Source organism: Engraulis encrasicolus, chromosome 9 (genome assembly GCF_034702125.1).
Source record: "Engraulis encrasicolus isolate BLACKSEA-1 chromosome 9, IST_EnEncr_1.0, whole genome shotgun sequence".
Classification (NCBI taxonomy): Eukaryota; Metazoa; Chordata; class Actinopteri; order Clupeiformes; family Engraulidae; genus Engraulis; species Engraulis encrasicolus.
In genome coordinates this window covers 47737494-47759345 of record NC_085865.1, presented here as the reverse complement: position 1 = coordinate 47759345, position 21852 = coordinate 47737494, and the positions used below count along the sequence as shown (strand labels likewise).

Sequence of the window (21852 nt, the reverse complement as noted above, 5' to 3'; positions counted from 1 at the left end):
CTCATTATTTATATACAGCACAGGACAACCACATGTTATTCTTGAGTGGCACCAGCTTCTTACATTTAATTAACTACTACTAAAGCACTTGCATGTTCAGAATACACACATGAACAAACACACAGATACTATTCAAACATAAATATTCAGTGACATAAGTCAGAACACAAAAATACAAAAGATTCAACAGAAAAATGTTTCATTCAGATTTACAATAAATACAAAATCTGCTCAATATTTCAATACAACTGAACTAAATGTATGAGAAAATAGGCTTTTCGAAAGTCTACGGCTACCTGTATGTCTCAAATCACGCACTTGACAGCGCACTGGGGTATTTAGTGCATAGTGTCGTGGGAAAAATTGAGCACTACACTGTGCCCTTGCCAGAAGTGACGACTGAGCATGGCATTAGCTCGCCAAAATATCAGTTGGCTACTGTTTACAATGCACAGCGTCTGGTGCTTGTATTTCAATTTCCTTCACCCCAAAGGACAACAATCACACATACAATACTTTGGTTGGCATGAAAAGGTTGGTGTCCCATCAACATTACTTACAGAATTAGGAGACTGTTGACCAAACTCTTCTACTGAACTGAATGCCACATTTCCTCCTTGTCATTGTCAACATGGCCACCGTTTAGTGCGTGCAGTGTCCATCATTCAAGCACTGAATTTTTCCGCCATTGTTAGGGGATCATCCTGGCACTTTCAGTGCACTGGCTCAACTGGCATTTTCATCGTGAGCACCCTGGGCACTGAAACACAGTGCCCGAAGTGCACAAGTGCGTGATTTAAAACAGTCTACGTCTCAGACGACAAATTGATCTCAGCTACTTTTTTTCACCTTGGCGTAAATGTTTTGAGTGCTGTTTGCCGCTGTGTGATCATCATCATCATCATCAGTCTGGGTGACCTGTTTTCCAGAGAGCCGTACCTCTGCGTACTCCGTCTCCAGGTCCCTCTCCTCATCTGAACCCAGCCTCTGACCATGGCTCCCCTGGCCCTGCACGTTAATAAACAGGGTGTAAATTCCAGAGTAAACCTGTATAACTCTAGATAGAGCATTTACTGTACAACACTGTGGAGAGTCAAATTACTCTGGCAGTGGAGTCAAAGGTCAGTGTCAAATCTTGCAGATGGCCAGTATAATTTGATTTAATTACAGCACTTTCTTTCACTTTCGGCTTTCACTCACTTTCGCAAGAGGATCACCTGCCTACTCTGCTCCAGTGTTAAAACATTTCTTTTCACATAAGCCCCCCACATTTGGGCTTGCATGCCCATGGAGACCCCGGTTCGAGTCCGGACGGGGTCATTTCCCAGCCCTACCCCATCTCTCTCTCCTGCTCATTTCCTGTCTCCTCTCACACTGTCCTGTCATAATAAAGCCCCAAAAAGCCCCAAAACAATACGTAAAAAAAAAGAGAAAAAATCATGTCAGTGTTACTATAGAGCCATTGAGTAAAAGTACCTTTGGAAATGTTACACTGACCAAAGAGTAAAATTAACACTATTTTTTGAGTGGGACCAAATGTTATCTGAAATGGAGTTCATTTCAACTAGGTATCTACTATCCCATTGTAATAAAAGAATGGTATTTTTACTGTTTGGCTGGTGTCTCTCAGCGGGAGTTTGGAGAAGTCGATCTCCCCATAGTGGATCTCCTCCTCCTGCTGCTCCTCCAGGGAGTTGGCTGCTACCTGTACATGTTGGGCTCCGTCGTCTTCACAGGTGGCCGAGGTCTAAATGAACAGAATAAAATCCCATGCCTTTTATTGTCACTATCCACATGTGCAATTTCAGGGCCTGTGTCAGCTTTGGCTGGGCGGGCACAAGACTACGGGTATTTCTAAGTGTCGAAGCCTTGCTAGGACGAGTAACGAGGAATGACTCCTCTGACTTTGTTGGGAAGCAAACAACCAGTAGCCAACCAAGCAAGCCAGGTCAACCATGCCGTTTGGGAAATATTAATCGTTATGCTCTTGGTCAGACCAAGTCTGAAAGAGATTTGACAGTCGATGATAATCAGGCTAACAAATGATTCTCACTCTTTCAAAATGTTAATTTTCTTTCCCTTTCGAGATACTGGAGTGACATGTAGGCTAATGGAAGACAGGGCTAAATTCTAATTTTCTCACAGGAAAGTGAAGTGATTTCCCAGCATAAACTTTAATATGCACATACCTCGCCATCAGAACTTTGTTGCTGTGGTGATGTGGGCTTGTACCGTCTGGAAAGATAAACACAGGTGAGCTTTTCAGGATCTATTCCTGGGGAGCATTTCTCGAAACCACATTTGCTAACTACAGTACGTTGGCTACTCTGTTGTTTGCAATGCAATTTCCCATTGGAAATTACAGAAGTAGCAAATTGGCTGACTACTCTTTCGAGAACCGCACTCCTGATCAGTCCTCATGATATAACCATTTACTATTCAGGACTTTTGTGGGCTACTGCTGCTCCTCCTTCATGCCATCTGTGAGATGAATTCTGAAATAAAGCCTTGGCTACATACGTATAATCCTAATAATGATCTACACTTGTAGGGCACATTTCATACAAGGACTGTTTAACCCAGTGGTGGGCAAATATTTTGGCTCAAGGGCCACAATGGGTTTATAATACTGGCCAAAGGGTCAAATGTCACAGGCAACTTGAGTCAGAAATAACAAACAATGCACGTCAACATAACTTTTAGACTATTTAATTGATGGATACAGCCTTAGATAATCTCAAAGCACAAAGACCCCACTATTGGGTAGCCATTTTAAGAATGTGTGGTGAGAGCATCAAGTTGAATTTAAAAGGTTACAGGGCAGATGAAATGGCTCAACTGGCCAATGACCACAGGAAAGAGAACGACACCACAATATCCCCACACGTGAGGGATAGTCATACGTATGAGGTAGTTTATACTTTGCTCATTACACATATTTCAAAAGTGTGTGAAATAAGAAATGGGAAATTACATTTCCAGAGGAAAATACAGTACTTACCTCGCCACACAAATGATTACAACTAAAAGGAGCACAGCCAGAGATCCTCCCGCTACCCCGATGATTAGGTAAGTTAAATTGTTTGCGTCTGATGGGGGAACATGTACAGGTTATTTCAGTATGCCATAGTAACGGTAAGTGTTATCTGCTTTGCAATGTGCAGTTTTAAGTAATTGAGTATGTCATTTAATTGCTAAGGCACCTGTAACGAAAGAAAAAAAAACGCCTGCTGAATGCAGCACATAAAAACATGAGATAAGTTGCATTTAAAAGCTAGGACCCTCATCCTGCATTAGAATGTGTACATTCAGCTCTAACATACCCACATTTCTAATCTAAAAAAACTCAAATCTCAAAAGCCTGAATGCAGCGACTATGTCGCGCCAGTTGATTAGGTCAATGTAGCGTAAACACAGCTTAACACAGCATATATGCAGGTTTAAATGGGTGAAAACATTTGTAAAGATCTAGTATATAACATATTAGGCCTTTATTATGAAGATTTCTGTTGCTCAGTGAATACCAAGTCCTTTCTCATGAACATTTACCTACACAAGCAATTTCAAGTTTTCCTTTAGCCTTTAAATGTCACATTTGTATGTACATAAAGGGTTATTCCACCTTCACATTCATGCAGCTTCACCGTGTCAGGGGCATGCAATTACATGGTTCTGAATTTGTCATTTTTTTACTCACTATGATAAAAGAAAAGAGAGAGTACAGCACTCCTATCTCCTTTGAACTTTCATTGCACGTCAGACGTTTCGGTCTCCTAGTGCCTTTGATCGGTCTCTGAAACATCTGACGGGCAATAAAGTTCAAAGCAACTGGGGAGGTGGGGGGGAGTTAGGGGGGTTAGGATAGTTATTTTCTGTAAAGTGTTAGTCAATGTTATCAGGTTGTGTGTTATACCGTACCTGGTGGAGTATACAGTCTCACTGAAACTTGTTCAGAATCCTTGGCCCCCTGTGGGTGTTCAGCCCTACAGTAGTAGATTCCTGCGTTATTGGAGCTGATGTTGAGGGTGATGTTTGGTCCAGAGTCGACAGGTGAGGAAGTCTGGGCGTCTCTAAACCAGGTGTAGTTGAGTACCGGAGGGTTGGCCTCACTGCTGTTACAGCTCAGTGTCACGCTACTGCCCTCTGCCAGGACACCTGAAGGACTCACAGACGCCTCCACGACCTCAGGAGGGACTAGAGAGAGGATATATTATGATAAAAAACAACAGACATAAAACTAAGAGGCATATACAATACATATATAACATAATGCACAATGCTCCACTGTACTCTGTCATAGTCATTGAAAAGACTTAACCACCATAGTACTTAAATTTAGATCAGAATTCTTTAAACAACTACAGACCTATATCAAACCTCCCCTTTATAAGCAAGGTACTAGAAAAAGTTTTATTTAAACAGCTTAATCAACATCTGGCTGGGAATGATATCTTGGAAAAATTCCAATCAGGCTTTAGAGCCAACCATAGCACCGAAACAGCACTAACCAAAATAATAAGTGATCTTAGGCTCAGCACTGCCGCTAACAAAGTTTCAGCACTTATCCTCCTCGACCTCAGTGCCGCCTTTGACACGATAGACCACAACATACTAATTGACCGCCTTGAATCTTGGGTAGGATTGTCCGGTCACGTCTTAGAGTGGTTCAAAACATATATTACAGGAAGGCAGTTTTTTGTCACCATCGGAGAATACGTCTCCAACAAGTATGATGTGCCTTTTGGAGTTGCTCAGGGTAGTTGCTTGGGCCCTCTCCTCTTCTCTCTCTATATGTTGCCCCTGGGCTCCATCATCAGAGAGCACAATGTTGATTTTCATAGCTATGCCGATGACACTCAACTATATATCTCTGTCGAGCCTAGCCAAACCACTGCCATTCATGCCTTGACTAAATGCATGTCTGCCATTACAGATTGGATGAACAGTAACTTCCTAAAATTAAATGAGGATAAAACTGAAGTGTTGCTCATTGGGCCTAAGAAAAAACGTGCAAAACTCCACTCAAGCCTAGGTGACCTAAGCATGCACATTAAAGATAAGGTTACTAGCCTAGGTGTGGTCATAGACTCGGATTTGAGCTTCGAGCCTCACATCAACAAGATAACAAAATCTGCTTTTTTCCATCTTAGAAATGTCAACAAAGTGCGCGGCTTGGCCCCCCGACAAGACGCTGAGAAACTTATTCATGCCTTTGTCACCAGTAGGATAGACTACTGCAATGCTCTCTTCTCTGGTCTCCCAAAAAAATTAATTGACAAATTGCAACTCATTCAAAATTCTGCGGCAAGAATCCTAACAAGAACCAGAATGAGAGAGCACATCTCTCCTGTCTTGGCAGACCTGTACTGGTTACCTGTCTCATACAGAATCGACTTTAAGATTCTGCTCACAGTATTTAAAGCATTAAATGGACTTGCCCCTAGTTATATCTCAGACATGCTCTCTTTTTATGCCCCTGCTCGAGCTCTCAGGTCCACTGATGCCAAGCTGCTAAGGACCCCCACCCCCCCGCAAAAGAAGATCGGCGACGCCGCGTTTGCCTGCTATGCGCCCAAGAGATGGAACGCCCTCCCCATCGAGATCCGATCAGCCACCTCCGTCGACTCCTTCAAGAAGCAGCTGAAGACCCACCTCTTCATCCTTGCCAACTCCTAGCTGCCAAGGCGTCATAGTGTCCCAGCTGCCGCAGCGCCCTTACTACTCGCAACCAGCCCTGGCAGGGGGCTCCCCTAGGTGGCCGCTGGTCTCTGCCTGAGGTTTCTTCCTGACTATAGGGTTTTTTTTCTCAGACCTCACTGAGCTTTTTTTCCCCCCTTACAAACTATGAATCAAGCGAAAGGGAGTTTTTCCTCACCCCTGATGCCACCAGGGGCCGCACCTGAGCGCCCAATCTCTGTGTGACTATCTATGACTTATGATAGGCCCAGCCACTATGGAACTTACACATCTAAGAATCCTTGTCCTAACCTACGTTGACCTTATGACTCTACAATCTCTGTCTATCTCTTCTTCCTCTGCCTTCCTGCTATTTCTGCCTCTCCTCTTTACCTCTCCTTTTAAATCTATCTCTAACAATGGTTTTTTCCCCATATGTTAAGCACTTTGAGTTACATGCCTTGTATGACACAGTGCTATACAAATACAATTATTATTATTACTATTAGTAGTACTTAACAACTAGGACATTGCAGTTAACGCAAAAATAGACAACTTTGATTATTTGACCTTTGATTATTTGCTGGAAAACGACAGACTTACTGTATGTAATAAAACTATCATAATCTATTATGAGGGCACATGTTTGAGGAAAACTATGAACATCAGAGGTTGCACTACAACCACCAGGGCCTGATTAATGCACAGACTAGATATGGCAGCAGCCAGGGGGGCCCTGATTGGCCAAAAGTTTAAAAAAAAAATGCAGAATTGTGACAGGATGCAATATTGAAAAACAGTTGGTAGTGTTATCCTCAATTCCTAGCTCGTTATTACGTGTATGTAATTATAATATTTGCCGCGGCTGTATGTCTATGTAATTTTGTCGTGAAATTTGCCTCCTGGGGGTCCCACAGAAACCTGTAGCCTAGGTCCCCAGGCCATTTAATCTGTTCCTGACTGTCACCACACTTAGACAGCTGATATCTAAACAAAGCAGTCTCTTACACAGGACACTGAGGGTCTGCCAAGTGCTGTTTGCCTCCCAGTTGCTCCGGTTGTGTCTATGGTAAGATGCCGTGCAGAAGATGTCTCTTCCATGGTGACTACGGGAAGCAGTGAAGGTCAAGCGTGATGTGAGGGTTCTCCTGCCATGTCCGTCATCTTGTATGTGGGTATGGGTTTGTGTCTTCGCAGTGTGGATTGACCAGGTGATGGTGGGAGGGTACTGAGGACAGGAAGTATCAGCTGAGCAGTTCAGAGTAACAACTGACCCCTCTGCCACCTCTGATGATGACAGGGCTGACAGCTGTGGATCCGTCAGATCAGCTGTTGGAGAGGTGATTCAACTATCATTTTTGGCATTTAAATAAACTGTATAATTCTGGGTAAAAGCAAAGAAAATAAACAGAAATGTGATTGGATTTGACTGAAAAACTCCAAACCAAGACAACTGTTACCTTTCACCATAAGTTGAACATATGTGTCGATGAATGTGCCTCTGGTGTGGTTCATCTCGATGCGGAAGTAGTATTTGTCTGCATGACTCTGGTTGACGTTGTAAAAGACTGTCGAACAATTCCTTGAACTAAGATTTCCAATAATCTCGACTCGGTCAAACAGCAGGGTTTTGTCACTGCTGCCATTAAAAACTACTGGGTTGTTTTCATACGAGTGATCTGTTTTAATCCAAAGTCCATAGACGGAGCCAGATTTGTTCAGTTCACTCTCAAAATCAGGGATATCATATATGCATGGTATCAACACACACGCATCCTCTAATGCCGTCACATTTTGAGGAAGTTGAACAGACCATATCTCCTCACATCCTCCTAAAACATTAAGTACAAAAACAATTAGCAATCATGACAAAAACAACATCAACAATGGGACAATAATATTCATATTATTATTATTATTATTATCTGTAATCTGTATTTCCCGATATACATGTATTGTATGTTTCTGAGTATGTCTTCGTTTTAAAGTTGCTTTGAATAAAATGTATATGAAAGTGAAGTTAAGTGAAAGACTCATTAGGAAACCCCCAATGTCATAGTGACACAGCACACCACAGCACACAGTGCACACAATGAGATTGCATTACACCTCACCCGTGCACCCAACTGGTGCCCCAAAGAGCCTATTGCCTATCTTTTCAGAACATTTTTGCACAACCAATATAGTTATTTGCATAATTTTGCAAGCAGAACAGACACATAAGTAAAAAATGACTAGCAAAGCAATCCCCAAAACACCCCAGAAAACAATAGGCCGGGTAAAAAGTAATAGGACTCTTGTCATATTGAAGTACTCAGGGCCGCTGACAGCATTAGCCGGGCCCGGGTAAAAAAGTAATCTTAAAGGGCCCCCAGTGTAATACACACAATATAATGAGGACCCAATTCTGGGACCCCTCTCTCCCTGGACCCGGGACAACATACCCGTTTGTTACCCCCCTGTCGGCTGCCATGAAGTACTATAGTTCGGACTATTTTTGACAGTTATTCCCCCATCAAAAATTGCCCTGCCCTGCCCTGCCATCTACAGTTGTCTTGTTGTCTGTCGTTTCTGAACATTTTGAATAAATTGAGAATTCATAATAAACTCAGAAAAATCTGAATGAAATCTGTTTTTAAATAATGTTGCTATCAGACAGATGCACCCCACAGACATATAGACAAAGACAATGAAACAACCAAAACAGCAAAAAAAAAAAACCTGAATCCCTTTGCAGTGTGGTAATAATAGCAATAGTAATATCCCCACAATTCAACAACACATTTTATGCTGATGTACTGTACATAGATTATCATTAAAAACATATTCAGAGTCAAATTAATTAACTTGTGCTTTGCCAGGCTATTTGCATCGTCTTATTTCATGACAAACATGATCATCAGTCCAAAATTAAAAACCAAGAAAACTCACCTAAGACCAGAAGATGAAAGAAACATAGAGTCCTGAAAGAAATCATCACCCTGGGGTCTGTAAACTGATTCGAGAGCTACGTTTACAGATGTGCAAATGGATTCTAGAGTGCCACTGTTTTGTTGTCTTTGAAAATAGCATCAATTCACCTCTATCTCATTGAACAGGAACCAATGCCTTCATATCCTGTATGTGTATTTGTGATTCAGCCAATCTAAAAGAAGTTTAGTTGTGCATTTGCATATGTCAAAGATAAATACTGTCATTGTACTTGCAATATTGTAATTTCCCCATTATTATTATTTTTTAATCCCTTTTTATATTTTAAGCCCTCAGTGATATGGAGAACGTATGTCAGCAGAACTCAAAATGAGGAATGGAAAAACAAAAAAGTGTTCATAAAAAGAAGTATTTGAAAGTGCAGTACTTACCGTATCAGTCCTATTAAAAAGAGGAAGTTCATAGGTGCATTGTGAACATGAAAATGAATACTCATGCAATGAACATGCCTGTCTGCTCAAAGGAAAAGAGAAGTCAGACATTTGAAATTGAAGCAATAGTATGCCACTTCCTTTCATATATCCTTTTTTTCTTCTTTCTTGTGTGTCTGAAGACAGCAGCTGAAATTGCACGAGATGACGCAGAGGTGAGAAATAGGGCTGATGATCCAAGTTCTCCTTTAACGGACAAACATTACAGTAGTACACGGCAAAACACATGGTAGAAGTTTAATCCAAATTAGGTTACAACAGAGGACAAATTATTTGCATAGTAAAATGTAATGAGTACAGGCCCATGATGAAGTTAGTACACAGTAATCAATGTGCAGTGCTGTGTTAGTCTGTTAGGGATTCACTTTCATTTTAAGGAAGTATTCTGGGGAAAATTAGCATTTTCACTAAGTTCATGAAAAGTAGAGATTGTGACAGTGGCAACTGCAATCTTGTTTCACCATCGTGTGATGGCAACATATAGAGAGGTTTTCACAGTTAAGGCCTTGTGTAAGGACTGGAGACAACGAGGCCAAGTGGACAGCAATGTGTTAGAACTATCTGGATGGGACAGCTACACTGTACATATATAGTGTCACTCCCGAGAGGCAGGGACAGACTTACTTTACCGATCTTCGTCCCAGCTGGGACATAAGGCCGCAATCATACACTGCCACTGAAACCTGTCTCGTGCTTTGGCCTGTGCTTCATCCCAAGACAGCCCCATCCCCTTTAGCTCTGTCATGGCAGGGACAGAGCCAGAAGTTAATTAAATGTAAATATAATCTAAAACAGTATGTTATCAAATGGATGCTATTATTATAGATTTGATTCAAAGCCCACTGAGAGCCAATCTGCGCACTCTAAACATTCATAGGTTAGAGATGAACCTTTAGCTTTTCACTGTGAAGGAACGCTTAAAAGGTCTCTGTGGAACCTAAAGGCTCTCAGAGAAACCTATACATGGGTTTTCTTGTTTTTGTTTTCACCTGGCTGCGCGACCCTGGTTGCGCACAACGCAACCTCTGATTGTTGGAAGCCGCTGTCTGTCAAAAAATTAGCTCACATGGTTGGCTGCCAGTATCTTGCCCCTCCTCACAACACCATGTTTCTAAACAAACAAAAAAGGCCCATGTGTATGTGACATACTGATTTTTGGAATAACTAAAATTCTACAAAGATTATTTGTGGAACCTTCAGTTGCCACCGCAAGGGAACCCTTTAAAGGTGCCCACCGTCCCTTGAAATACAGAAGCGTCTCGTATTTAGAAATAAAAGTAGTTCCGGCCCTGCCATGGCCAAACGGTAGGGCACTCGTCTACCATGCGGCTGACCCGGATTCGATTCTTGGCCCGGGTCCTTTGCTGGCCCTTCCCCGTCTCCCTCTCCCCACTCGCTTCCTGTCATCACCTTCACTGCCTTATCATAAATAAAGTCAAAAACACCAAAAAAAAAGAAATTTAAAAAAGAAATAAAAGTAGTTCCGTATTGAGCTGAAACGGGACCCAAGGGACCTGAGTCTGGACCCTCAGACCCCCGCCACAATTAAGTATCCCATTTTCTTGGCCCTGCCATGGTTTGATTCTGGCCCGGGTCATTTGCCGACCCTTCCCCATTTGCTTCCTGTCCACCTCTCATACTGTCCCACCATCAATAAAGTCAATAATTTTAAAAAGTATCATTTGCATAATACATACTACACAGTACATAATAAACATAATTTACTTCCATGCATCCAGTCTTGTTTCAGATAATGTTTGTTGCCGTATAGTAGAGAATGTAGAGAGAATCTCTATCTTGATAGACAAGACACTTTGCACACAAAAAACACACAGCTGTTTTGATCCAGCTTTTGAAACACAACCAAGCCAAAGTGCAACTTGCCGCAGTATCATTGGCAAAAAAACTAAACAAACCAAAACAAAAAAGTGGTGAAATACACGTAGTTGGGCTAAGGTGACATGCCATAATTCCAGGGACCTGAGTTTTAGTCCGGCCTGAGGTCTCTCCCCAATCCATCTACATTTCTCCCTCTGACTAATATCCCTGCCAATATGCTATCGCTCTCTCACACACAGGCCCAGGCATAATTCTGCCAAAAATTTACCTTTTTATATAAAAAAATATTAACATGTATATAGATATATAAAAAGTTCATCATCAAAAATAGAGAGACACGCAATCTCAGCTACTTCTTCACTTTGGCGTAAAGCTCTTCCATGTCCGTGACCTCCATCTCAGATTCCCTGGCGTCTGTGGCTGTCTGACCTGCTGAGTGCCTGGCGTCTGTGGCTGCCTGACCTGCTGTCTGGGTGCCTCTCCCTGGCAGGCGGACCTCTGCGTACTCTGTCTCCTGTTGTCCTTGCCCAGACGCAGCCCCGACGTTGGAGTCTCCCTGCGAGCATTTGGATTTGGAGAAGTCAATCTCCCCATAGTGGATCTCCTCTGCCTCGTCTTCTTCTTGGGATGTTGTGGATTTTTTCCTACTGAAAATGACATCACATACATCAACATGGGAACCAGGGAGCTGGTCTAGAACTGTGATTATTTTAACTGTATAAGAGTCATACTCTTATAAATGTGACTGTACAGTACATTGTCCTATGACTGCTTACAAATGTTGACCGTTGTGGACTAAATTTAATTTTAAACACAAAACATATTAGTGTTTTCGTGGATCACATTAACATATCATAAGGTGGTAAACATCAAGCTACAAAAAGTCGAGTTGGTTAGAATACTTTTGGATATTGGATATGGATGGGCCCACTGACCTCTGTGTAATTAATGATAGGGCCCATTGGATGGGCCTCGATACTATTACTATAGTATTTGTTTTTGAATGTGTGTTCAATGTAAATGCTGAAATATTCACCTGATGGCCAAGCTGAGAGCTGCTATGAAGAGAACGGCCAGGGACCCTGCTGTTGCTCCAACAGCAATAAATAGTGTCGTTTTGTTGTTTTCTGTAGAAAATTCTGTAGAAAAAAGTGTTTCAGGCACAGTGAGCATTAATGTGTCAATGTAATGTTTCTGTAGGAAGAAAAAGTGTCAGCCGCACAGTGAGCATTGGTGTGGTAATACGATGTGGTAAAAAAAAAGAATGGTTACAGATACAGGGTGTTTAAGTGTAAGACGTATAGCGCACACTGCACATTCCACCAGCAACTAACTTTAAAACGTTTTGTTCATCCAACATTCGTCAGGTTTTTACCAGGATCTTTCTTACACTTGAACACTTTGCAAGCTAAACATGTCTTACTTCACTGTATAACAAATTACCATTCAAATAGATACACAGACAGTTTACAGTAGGCCTACATTACTGTACATTACAGTAAACTTTGCTGATGCTTTTATCCAAACAGACTTGCAGTGATTTACAGGGTATTGGTTACGGCCCCTTGAGCAATGTGGGGTCAGATGCCTTGCTGAGGGGCATTTCTGCCATGGATTAAGGTGTAGGGAGAGGTGAGAGGGAGAGATGAGGGACGGGTTTGCACTTGCAAACCCTGTGATCTCAATGTTTCCCCCAGAATTTTTGTTAGCCAAGGTGGTGGGCCGCAGTGTTAATTTTGTCGACTAGACTAAGACTAAATATATTAGTCGACTAACCTTTTGAGAGTTTAATCGACTAAATTCTGACTAACAAAAATGATCTGTGAAAGACTAAAACGAGACTAAAATGTTGAGGACTTAAAGTCGACTAAATAATGACTAAACAAAAATGATTTGTGAAAGACTAAAAGTGACTAAGACTAAGAACTAACTTTTAGTCGACTAAATTCTGACAAAAATGATTTGTGAAAGACTAAAAACGACCAAGACGTAGACTTTTTGGGGGGGCTCAGACATAAATTGGTACAACCACAACTAAAACCTATAAATTAATTGTTAATTGGTAATTAACCTTTAAAGGGACACTATGGGATTTAAAAAATGATTAATTACAGCTGAATCCATCCACCGATTTTACTTTTAGCAGACTGACCCTAACGAATATTGGGGGAGAAGCTTCTCTAACAAAACAAAAATCCCTTTACGAATACGTAGCACCAGCGACATATTCCCATTTGTATGCACTATTGACTGCTATACCAGAATGGCAATAACCAAGTCTCAGTACATTACTAAAGGCCTTGTGTTTTATTGTATTGTGACTTAAACTAAAGACTAAAATGTTTAGACTAAAACTAGACAAAAATGTTGAGGACTTTTAGTCGACTAAATAATGACTAAACAAAAATTATTTGTGAAAGACTAAAACTAGACAAAAATGTTGAGGAATTTTAGTCGACTAAATAATAACTAAGCAAAAATGATTTTTGAAAGACTAAAAGCGACTAAGACTAAGAATGGACTTTGACACAAGACTAAGACTAAGACTAAATAAAAAAATGGATGACAAAATTAACACTGGTGGGCCGTTAACAGTGTATTTTTTTGGCTAAGCGCCTTTAGAAATTACATTAATAACATGAAATCTTTATCTTTTCAGGGGCCAAGTCGTGGTGGTGGGTGCTTCTTGTCAAGGTGGCCGCTTAACAATAAAGTGCTGGGGGAAACCCTGGATCTGAAGACACTAGGCTGCCCACCAGAAAAGTTAACGATTCCACACCATGTCTACCAAGAAACACCTCGACAGACTCAGACTGTATTCCAAATGTAATTTTAGACTGCCGGTACAGTTGTTGTCTTTTAACCCCTTTGCGCAGAGCCTATGTTATAACCTTACTGTCACCACAACTTAATCACAACTTAATAAGCCTATGTTATAACCTTACTGTCACTCATCTTAATCTTAACCCTCTCGGTAATGCCATAGCAATGTTGTTATGATGTAGTTGAGTATTTTCAGTAAATAGTGAATAGGCCCGGCGGCGGCCCCATCTGCAGTAAATTGACAATACCCTTTCACTGTTGTTGTTGGAACGCCAACTAGTACTCTATGTTGAGCAATGTTTTCATAAAATTACCCTCAATCTTCAGTTCCACGGTGGCTGACTTCTTGGCCCCCTGTGGGTGTTCAGCCCTACAGTAGTAGATTCCTGCGTTATTGGAGCTGATGTTGAGGGTGATGTTTGGTCCAGAGTCGACAGATGAGGAAGTCTGGGCTTTTCTAAACCAGGTGTAGTTGAGCACCGGAGGGTTGGCCTCACTGCTGTTACAGCTCAGTGTCACGCTACTGCCCTCTGCCAGGACACCTGAAGGACTCACAGACGCCTCTACGACCTCAGGAGGGACTAGAGAAAGGACATACATCATGGTGACATATGAAATTATATGAGGAACCAGAGGTAAGTACTTTACAAGAAAATATTTCCAAATTTTGCAAATCCTATAATCATTTAGCAGACAACTTAAGAAATAAAGCGTGGTGTAATACACCAGGAAATAACAAAAAAGAAAGCATTTCATAATTCGACAAATCCTTCAAAAGGTTATACATAAGTGCTTTCCAATATGCAGACCCCCGTCCTCTGTCTGTGCTCGTGGCCTCGCGTGTTGCTGACACCCCCCCTCCGTAGAGAGAACAACACAACTTTTGAGGGACTGCTCTTCATTCACCATCTCGATTGCAAATGAGAAAATGCCATTAGAATTGCTCTTTAGCAAGATATTTAATTTAACTTCTGTCGTCGCCGACGTCATTACGAGGCCACAAGTGAGCAAGGGTGTGTCTGCATGTCTGCATATTTGAAAGAACCGAAAGAGTAAGAAATAAGTTGGGAATTTTTTTTTACACAGGACGTTGAGTCTCCACGCAGTTCCATTTGCCTCCAGAGTGCTCTGGTTCTGCCTGCTGTAAGATGCAGAGCAGAAGACCTCTCTCCCATGAAGACTACGGGAAGCCGTGAAGGTCAAAAGAGATGTGATGTTTCTCCTGCCGTCTTCCTCGTATTGTGTGTGAGTTGTGATATTTCCAGTGTCATGTGACCAGGTGATGGTTGGGGGGTGATAGGGGCAGGGGGCAGCAGCAGAGCAGTTCAGGGTCATCGATGAGCCCTCTGACACCTCAGATGGGCCTGACACATATGGACTCGCTGGAGAATCTAGAGGAACATTCAAATGCATAACACCTTCATTTCTGAATCCATATATACAGTATATGGGTATATATATGGGTCTTTTATTAGTTCATTTATGATAGGACAGTGAGAGATTGAACAGGAAACAAGTGGGGAGAGAGATGGGGAATGTTCTGCAAAGGACCCCGGCCGGAATTGAATTGTGTAGTAGCCCAGTGTCCTACCGTTAGAAGAACCACAGTAGGGCCAGAGGATGTTTTTGTCTTTGCAAACAGGATTAAATGCATACCAAATATTTTGATGTGTAACTTAGCCCATTAAGACAAGTCCCCAGTTACCACATTTGCTGTTATCAGAATGAAAATGACCAAGTCGTAATTTATTTATTACTTATGTATTGCTAAGTTTGCAGTTGTGTAGTATTATGGTGGTGTACCTGTAGTACTGTGGTACTAGGCTAGTGAAGTATTTTCAATGACTATTACAGTGCTTATCTGAATGGCATGCATGAGGCAACACACTCCAGTATCTTTCACGAAGTTATAAATGTGCTAATCATATCCATTAATAAACACACTTTTCAAAACACACAAAAAACAAAACAAAAAATCAATATAATGTAACAGTACAACTGACTATCCTACCTTCAACAGACAGGTAAAAGTACTTATCGATGAATGTTGCTGTGAAGTTTGTCTCAGTCCTGAAGAAATATTTTTCCTGATGACTTTTATTCACATTGTAGAAGACAGTTGAGCAGTTTTTACGACGGAGATCTCCAATGACCTTCACTCGTTCAAACAACTGGGTAGCGTTTGTAGTGCCATTGAAAACCACTGGGTGTTCAGAGTTACCAAACTTTGATCCCCCTTTAATCCAAATAGCATGCAGTAATCCATACTGATCAGGACTCTCTTCAAAGGTAGAGATGTTAAATGCACATGGAACCAGGGCACAAGATCCCACAAAAACATGTATGAAGTCTGGTAGGGATACAGTGTATTCAGGCGTAATGGTGTTCTCCCCTGTAAGAACAAGACCAATGCAATATTACTAACCATGTCACCATTATTGGAAACTGATCATAATAAATGTCGAAATAATAAATGTCAAAACGAACACACTCATTATCAGGTGACTAAAGTAGAAATTCTCTGACTGTCTGCACTACATGATCCTACTACAGTACATGGTGGTTTTATTTTCTGGGGTCACTGTAAGCACCCATGCACGCACGCACGCACGCACACATGCACGCACGCACACACACACGCAGTGATTTTCAGACCGGTTATTTTACTGTACATAATGAGCTGAATATGCTATAAAAGTACTTCTACTTTTAGGGAAAGAAGGGAGTCACCGGAGCATCTTCAGATGTGGAAGTTTAATTGTTTAATTGGCCAAGTGCCAAGACTAACGTTACAGCGTTGTCACGTCTTCTCCACGTAGACGTAGTAACGTTGAAATAAAACATTAGTCTTGGCACTTGCCCAATAAAACAATTAAACTTCCACATCTGAAGATACTCCAGTGACTCTCTTCTGTCCCTGCTATTACTAGTCCTTTCCCGTGATGCAACAGATTGTTAAGTACAGGGGCTTGGAGGATATCTCTTTTCTACTTCTACTTTTACTTTATACACAGCTGAGTTCTAAGTTCTTACATATACAGAGCAAGCACTAAGTCCACTTTATAATATTATGAATTAAGTTTATGAATAAACTTACCTGCTACTGCTAACCACAGCTGACCAAAGACAATTAAAGTCTTGAGGAAAATCATTGTTAGATGTCTGTAAAATAATTTAACTTCAGTAACTTTCCAATAAACATGAATTAAAATGAAAAAAGCCAGTTAAGACAGACACTATGACACAGAAGTCATGCATGCTGAAAAATATCAGACGTGTCAAAAGAGACCGATGAGAAGGAAACCCACTATTTGCTTCCTCTTTACAAAAGAGACACACACTGTCTCTCTGTATGTCTTGCGTTCACTTCCGAAAGTTACTGGTATGCAAAAATGTGTCACAGTGACTGACACCAACAACACTGTTTGATTCTCAGTGCATTTTGGTGAATGATTTCTCAACCCGTTAAAACAGCGTAAATGTGCTGTTACAGTACCTGAATGGCAATGACCGAGTCATAGTGCATTACTAAAGGCCCTGTGATCTTGATTTGGCCTAATTATGTTTTCTAGCAGAATTTTGGTTACAACCTCAACACAAACAAAATTCTGCGCTTTGGCCATTGGCATTTGGCCTAATTATAATGTTTGCTAGCAGAATTTTGGTCACAACCTCAACACAAACAAAATTCTGCGCACCCCCTGAAATCTCTGGCGCACTCCCAGGGGCTGCCCGCACCCCAGGTTAAGAACCACTGCTTTACACCACTGTATCCTTTGCATTGCACTGGTGATGTACAGTACTATGGCTTGGATGCAGCTGCTCGGCCATGGAAACCCATTCCATGACGCTATCTGCGTACTGTACTTGGGCTAATTGGAAGGTCACATGAAGTTTGGAGCTCTATGGCAATTGACTGTGCAAAGAGTCGACTCTTGTCAAACATCAGTCAGAACTGATTTTGATCACCAAGGTTTTTCTCCTGCCACTTGCACCAGTTCATCCTAATTAGTTCATTATTTAAGGAATGAGGTGCAATGATCACAGACAGAGAGTGAAAACATTGGCTGTTAATGTATTGTATTTACTACTCAAAAGCTCATGGCCTGGCAAAAAAAAACAAGTCGGCACTAAAAAAAAGATCACACACTAATATGTAGTTGGACTGCCTTTAGCTTTGATCGTTGCATTGTTTCAATATACTTCTGCAATATCTCGATTTATTTCCATGTTGTGTTACGTTGAGTTTTCACCAACAGTTTGTATTGGTGGTGGTAAAGTTTGAACACTGTACAAAACCTTCTCCACCTCATCCCAAAGATTCTCAATGAGGTTGAATTCTGGACCAGTTTTGCCAGATGGCTACTTGGGATGGCCGTCTGCAGGTAAAAACGGGAAAAATGAGCAATTTGGCTTTTTTTCTGCCGTTTTAGGTCCATAGAAATCAATGTAATTTGTTGAAATTGGGCGAAAATCAGCGCATTCTGCCGGCTTTTGAGAACCTTTTGATCAGACACATCTGGCAACACTGCTCTGGACTCTGTAGTTGCCAATCCATGTGTGACAATGATGTCTTGATCTCCCTCCCTTGATCTCCACTCTGGCGCAATGCCTTGCTTCTCATTTATTTAACAATCATGTAAAAGACATCCCGTGGTCATGTAAAACATTTTAAGGCTGAGAGGGGTCAAATCATGGGCATTAGCTTCCACTGTGGTATGTGCTCAAGAATGAGCTGACCATCTGAATATAGATATAGTGAATGAACATACAATTAAAGCATTGAACAACATGAAAGCATGGTTCAGGGAGCGTGAGACCTCAACCTCAGTGACAATCTGTGGGAAATGCTGGAGAAAGCTTAACACAGCGTTCAGACTCTACCATTGTCAAAAAAAGATCTTGGTGGAAACACTGGAAGGAAATAAATCCAGACATTGCAGAGGTGTTGAAACAACACTAGCCTACACCAAATGTGTGGCAAAATCAAAGCTAAAGGCGGCCCAACAACATTTTAGTGAGTATGACCTTTGTGTGTGTGTGTGACCTCTTTTTGCTGGCAACTTTCATTCTAACATTCATTGCCAAATCAGAGGAAGTTACGTGTAGACATAATATTCCCAGCGGGGAGCTGCAACTTCTCCTTGCAGTGTTCTACTGAGAATATCTCTCTGAAGAAAAGGACAGTGTTTCACACTTCTCATTTCTGTTGCTCAATCAATTTTGCAATAACCTCAGAAGTGTGGGACTTAAATACATTGGTTACAAATGTTCCTTTTCTTTTTAAATATTCTATAAAGTATATAAAATCTATCTGTGTACTGAATACTATGAGATATTTCTGAAATTAAAATAAAATACATGTATAGCTTGTCTGCTTCCTACTCTTAAGATTTAACATGGATTTTGATCATGCTTTTGGTCTCACAAGTACAGTATATGGCGTAGCCTACTTTTCCTCGTTTTGAGGGACAATATTCACACAGAAAGTGGTTCCAGAATTCAAGAGAAACGGGTGGCCAAGTCAGTCATGAGAAAATGTGCTATTTTCACAGAATCATTCAGACTTCTCTATTCTTGCCATAGCATTAGTGGGAAAAGGTCTGTTAAATCGCCTATAGAATACACATTCAGAGTATTTTTTTGCTCTCTCTTTTTTTAACCACTTTTGCTGTACTTATTTTCGGTCATATCCATCTGTCTAAATAAATAACCCTTTGATGCGGACACAAACTGTATTTCTGAAATTATCCAAACTTAGCAAATAAGGCGGCCTATAACTGTTTAAATCTATGCAAATAGCCGGTCAGTCCTTACCTTTTTCCAGTGTTTATGACAAAGACCCCATGGATACTATTGCATTCTACTACTACTGCTACAGTTCTGAAATCGGCCAACTTCACACTTTATACTACATTCATCAGCCTACGCTTCCCAGAAATTACCAATGGCTTACTGACTCACCGTCCTTCAACTGCTCTCTATAACTGAAATGGTCACTGTGGATGTGTGGCATCACTTCCTCAGATGCTAATGTGACTGACCATTCAGGGGTAAGTAAACCATTACAGAAGACACTCCATGATAGCTATACAGCTGCAGTCCTAAATGTCAACTCCTTAAATGTCAATTCACACTACACTATGTCTTGGTTAGGCTAAAGGCTTACAAATAAAAACATACATTACTGACGTAGGTATAATAATAATAAATGAAAACATCAGTTAAGGGAGAGTGCATGCAGTTACCATAACCCTAACCCTACGGTATGTCCGATGTCGGAATAGCGTTATGTCTGAATAGTAGGGCTGTAACGATATTGTATCGAACAGAGAAATCGTGATACACAGAGTTACGATACTGTATCGTGATACAAAAAGGCAGTATCGTGATACGCCCTTTCAAAGTTCTGTTACCGTTCAGTCCAAAAAACAACCACATGATACGATGTGATTGCGTTATAAACCTATAAATGATCATCAAAAAGATACATTTAAAAAGTCGTGGGGTGTATCGAACCGTAGGTCAAAAATCGTGATATGAACCGAATCGTGAGTTGGGTGCATCGTTACAGCCCTACTGAATAGCGGTTTCCCCCTATGAGCATGTGCCCCAGGCATGGCCTTCTTATTTTTTGCAACAGTGCAGACAGACAGGAAAGGAGAAGGGAGAGAGACGGGGTGGGATTGACAAATGACCCAGGCCGGAATCGAACCCAGGGGCGCTGGCGTAGCAGTCCAGTGCCCAGCCGATGGAGCCAGTCATACATTTCTAATTAATATTCATGTCCACATGTGCAATGAGTATTTGAATCATGTTCCCGTACACCTGAAGTGGTTAGTCTGCAATGCCCCTTTTCCACTGCCGGTTTTCTGGTAGGCCTATACAGCTCCAAACAGTGCAACTCGGCCGCCACTTTTTGCTTTTCGAATAGGTACAACACAGCTCAATCGTGAAGCAAAAAGTGGCGTCTGAGTCGCTCTGTGTCGCTTTATGCAAAGCTGCAAGGAACTCTCGCTTCCTGGTCAGCAACAACCTTCGTTTTGCTGAGAATCTTTCACTTAACGACCGTGAATCTCTTGAGACAGCTGTGACCTCTCGATTTTAATGCTTGCATGGAAGGACACTGTGCCTACTTCAATGATCCAAAGGCTTTCATGGATGGCGAATAACTGACACCTACACTGCTGAAGTCTATAATGGTTAAGAAATTGCATCCAGAAGTAAACTACAGGAGATCCGTGGGTAAAAAGTCAAATTAAATAGTATTGTAATCCATGCAATGTCAATGTCAACGTTACTCTAATTTCACTTGAGCCATTCAATTAAAAACTAATTTTAAATTTTTTCCATTATTCAAATATTCTATTAAATGCCTGTGCTGCGTAACGCAAATGTATGCTTCATTTTGACACGCTTCCTTCCTGATCAGCAGGTGGCAGCAATGGGCCAAAAGCATGAACAAGAGGAATGCTACACCAATTTACAGGGTACGTTCCAATATGCGACCTTGTGTCCTCCACTTGTGCTTGTGGCCTCGTACCAGGAAGTAATATGTCATGATAACATCACTGACAACAGCATTATATGTCAATATCTCGCAAAAGCTCAATTGTAAAGTCATTTTCTCATTTGCTCATTTGTGAATGAAGAACAGTCCCCCAAAAAATGTTTTGGCTAGGTTGACAACGGGGAAACTATATTGTTTTCTCCACGGAAGAGGGCTCATAGGGTCAGAAGGGGTCACAAGTTGTTTTCGGGCCTATTTGCCCTTCCCTGCGTGTTCTTTATTCTAGGTAAAAAAGGCAAACAACTCAGTATTCAAGTATAATAAAAAATCCAATGATTAAATTCCGAAAAAATAAAAGTATAAAAAGTAGTAATTTGTCAAAGTTTAGACAACGAGTAGTAGAAGCATAACAGAGCCCTGGAGTTTCCTAGTCTAAGACTGACCCTGACCTATAACAGTATTCTCTCAGTCCAAGATTGGGGAACTGACCTAATTTTCCCTAAGTGTGTCTTAAATATGGCTTTTCTCAGTGTGTGTGTGTGTGTGTGTGCGTATGTGTTTATTTGTCATTTAGTTTAGGTG

The 21852-nt window shown here is 41.2% G+C and overlaps 2 protein-coding genes across 4 annotated transcripts; both read right to left on the bottom strand.

The window, feature by feature from the left end:
- Nucleotides 1-63: 63 nt before the first annotated feature.
- On the bottom strand, nucleotides 64-8889 carry LOC134455931 (sialoadhesin-like). The gene is made up of 8 exons (XM_063207293.1): nucleotides 8608-8889; nucleotides 7137-7508; nucleotides 6685-7005; nucleotides 3919-4194; nucleotides 3002-3089; nucleotides 2190-2235; nucleotides 1610-1747; nucleotides 64-1008 (listed from the first exon to the last, which is right to left on the bottom strand). The coding sequence occupies exons 1-8, from the start codon at nucleotides 8651-8653 to the stop codon at nucleotides 832-834; spliced, it is 1464 nt and encodes a 487-aa protein (XP_063063363.1). The 5' UTR covers nucleotides 8654-8889; the 3' UTR covers nucleotides 64-831.
- Nucleotides 8890-9319: 430 nt separating this feature from the next.
- LOC134455932 (myelin-associated glycoprotein-like) lies at nucleotides 9320-19698 on the bottom strand. Of its 3 annotated transcripts, none has more exons than XM_063207294.1 (7): nucleotides 19578-19698; nucleotides 16858-16922; nucleotides 15772-16152; nucleotides 14843-15151; nucleotides 14075-14341; nucleotides 11974-12076; nucleotides 9320-11584 (listed from the first exon to the last, which is right to left on the bottom strand). In XM_063207294.1, the coding sequence occupies exons 2-7, from the start codon at nucleotides 16910-16912 to the stop codon at nucleotides 11287-11289; spliced, it is 1413 nt and encodes a 470-aa protein (XP_063063364.1). In that variant the 5' UTR covers nucleotides 16913-16922; nucleotides 19578-19698; the 3' UTR covers nucleotides 9320-11286. The 3 variants fall into 3 exon arrangements, with proteins under 3 accessions (XP_063063364.1, XP_063063366.1, XP_063063365.1); XM_063207296.1 differs by having other exon boundaries at nucleotides 9320-11581; XM_063207295.1 differs by lacking the exon at nucleotides 19578-19698 and having other exon boundaries at nucleotides 16858-17018.
- Between the last annotated feature and the right edge of the window lie 2154 nt (nucleotides 19699-21852).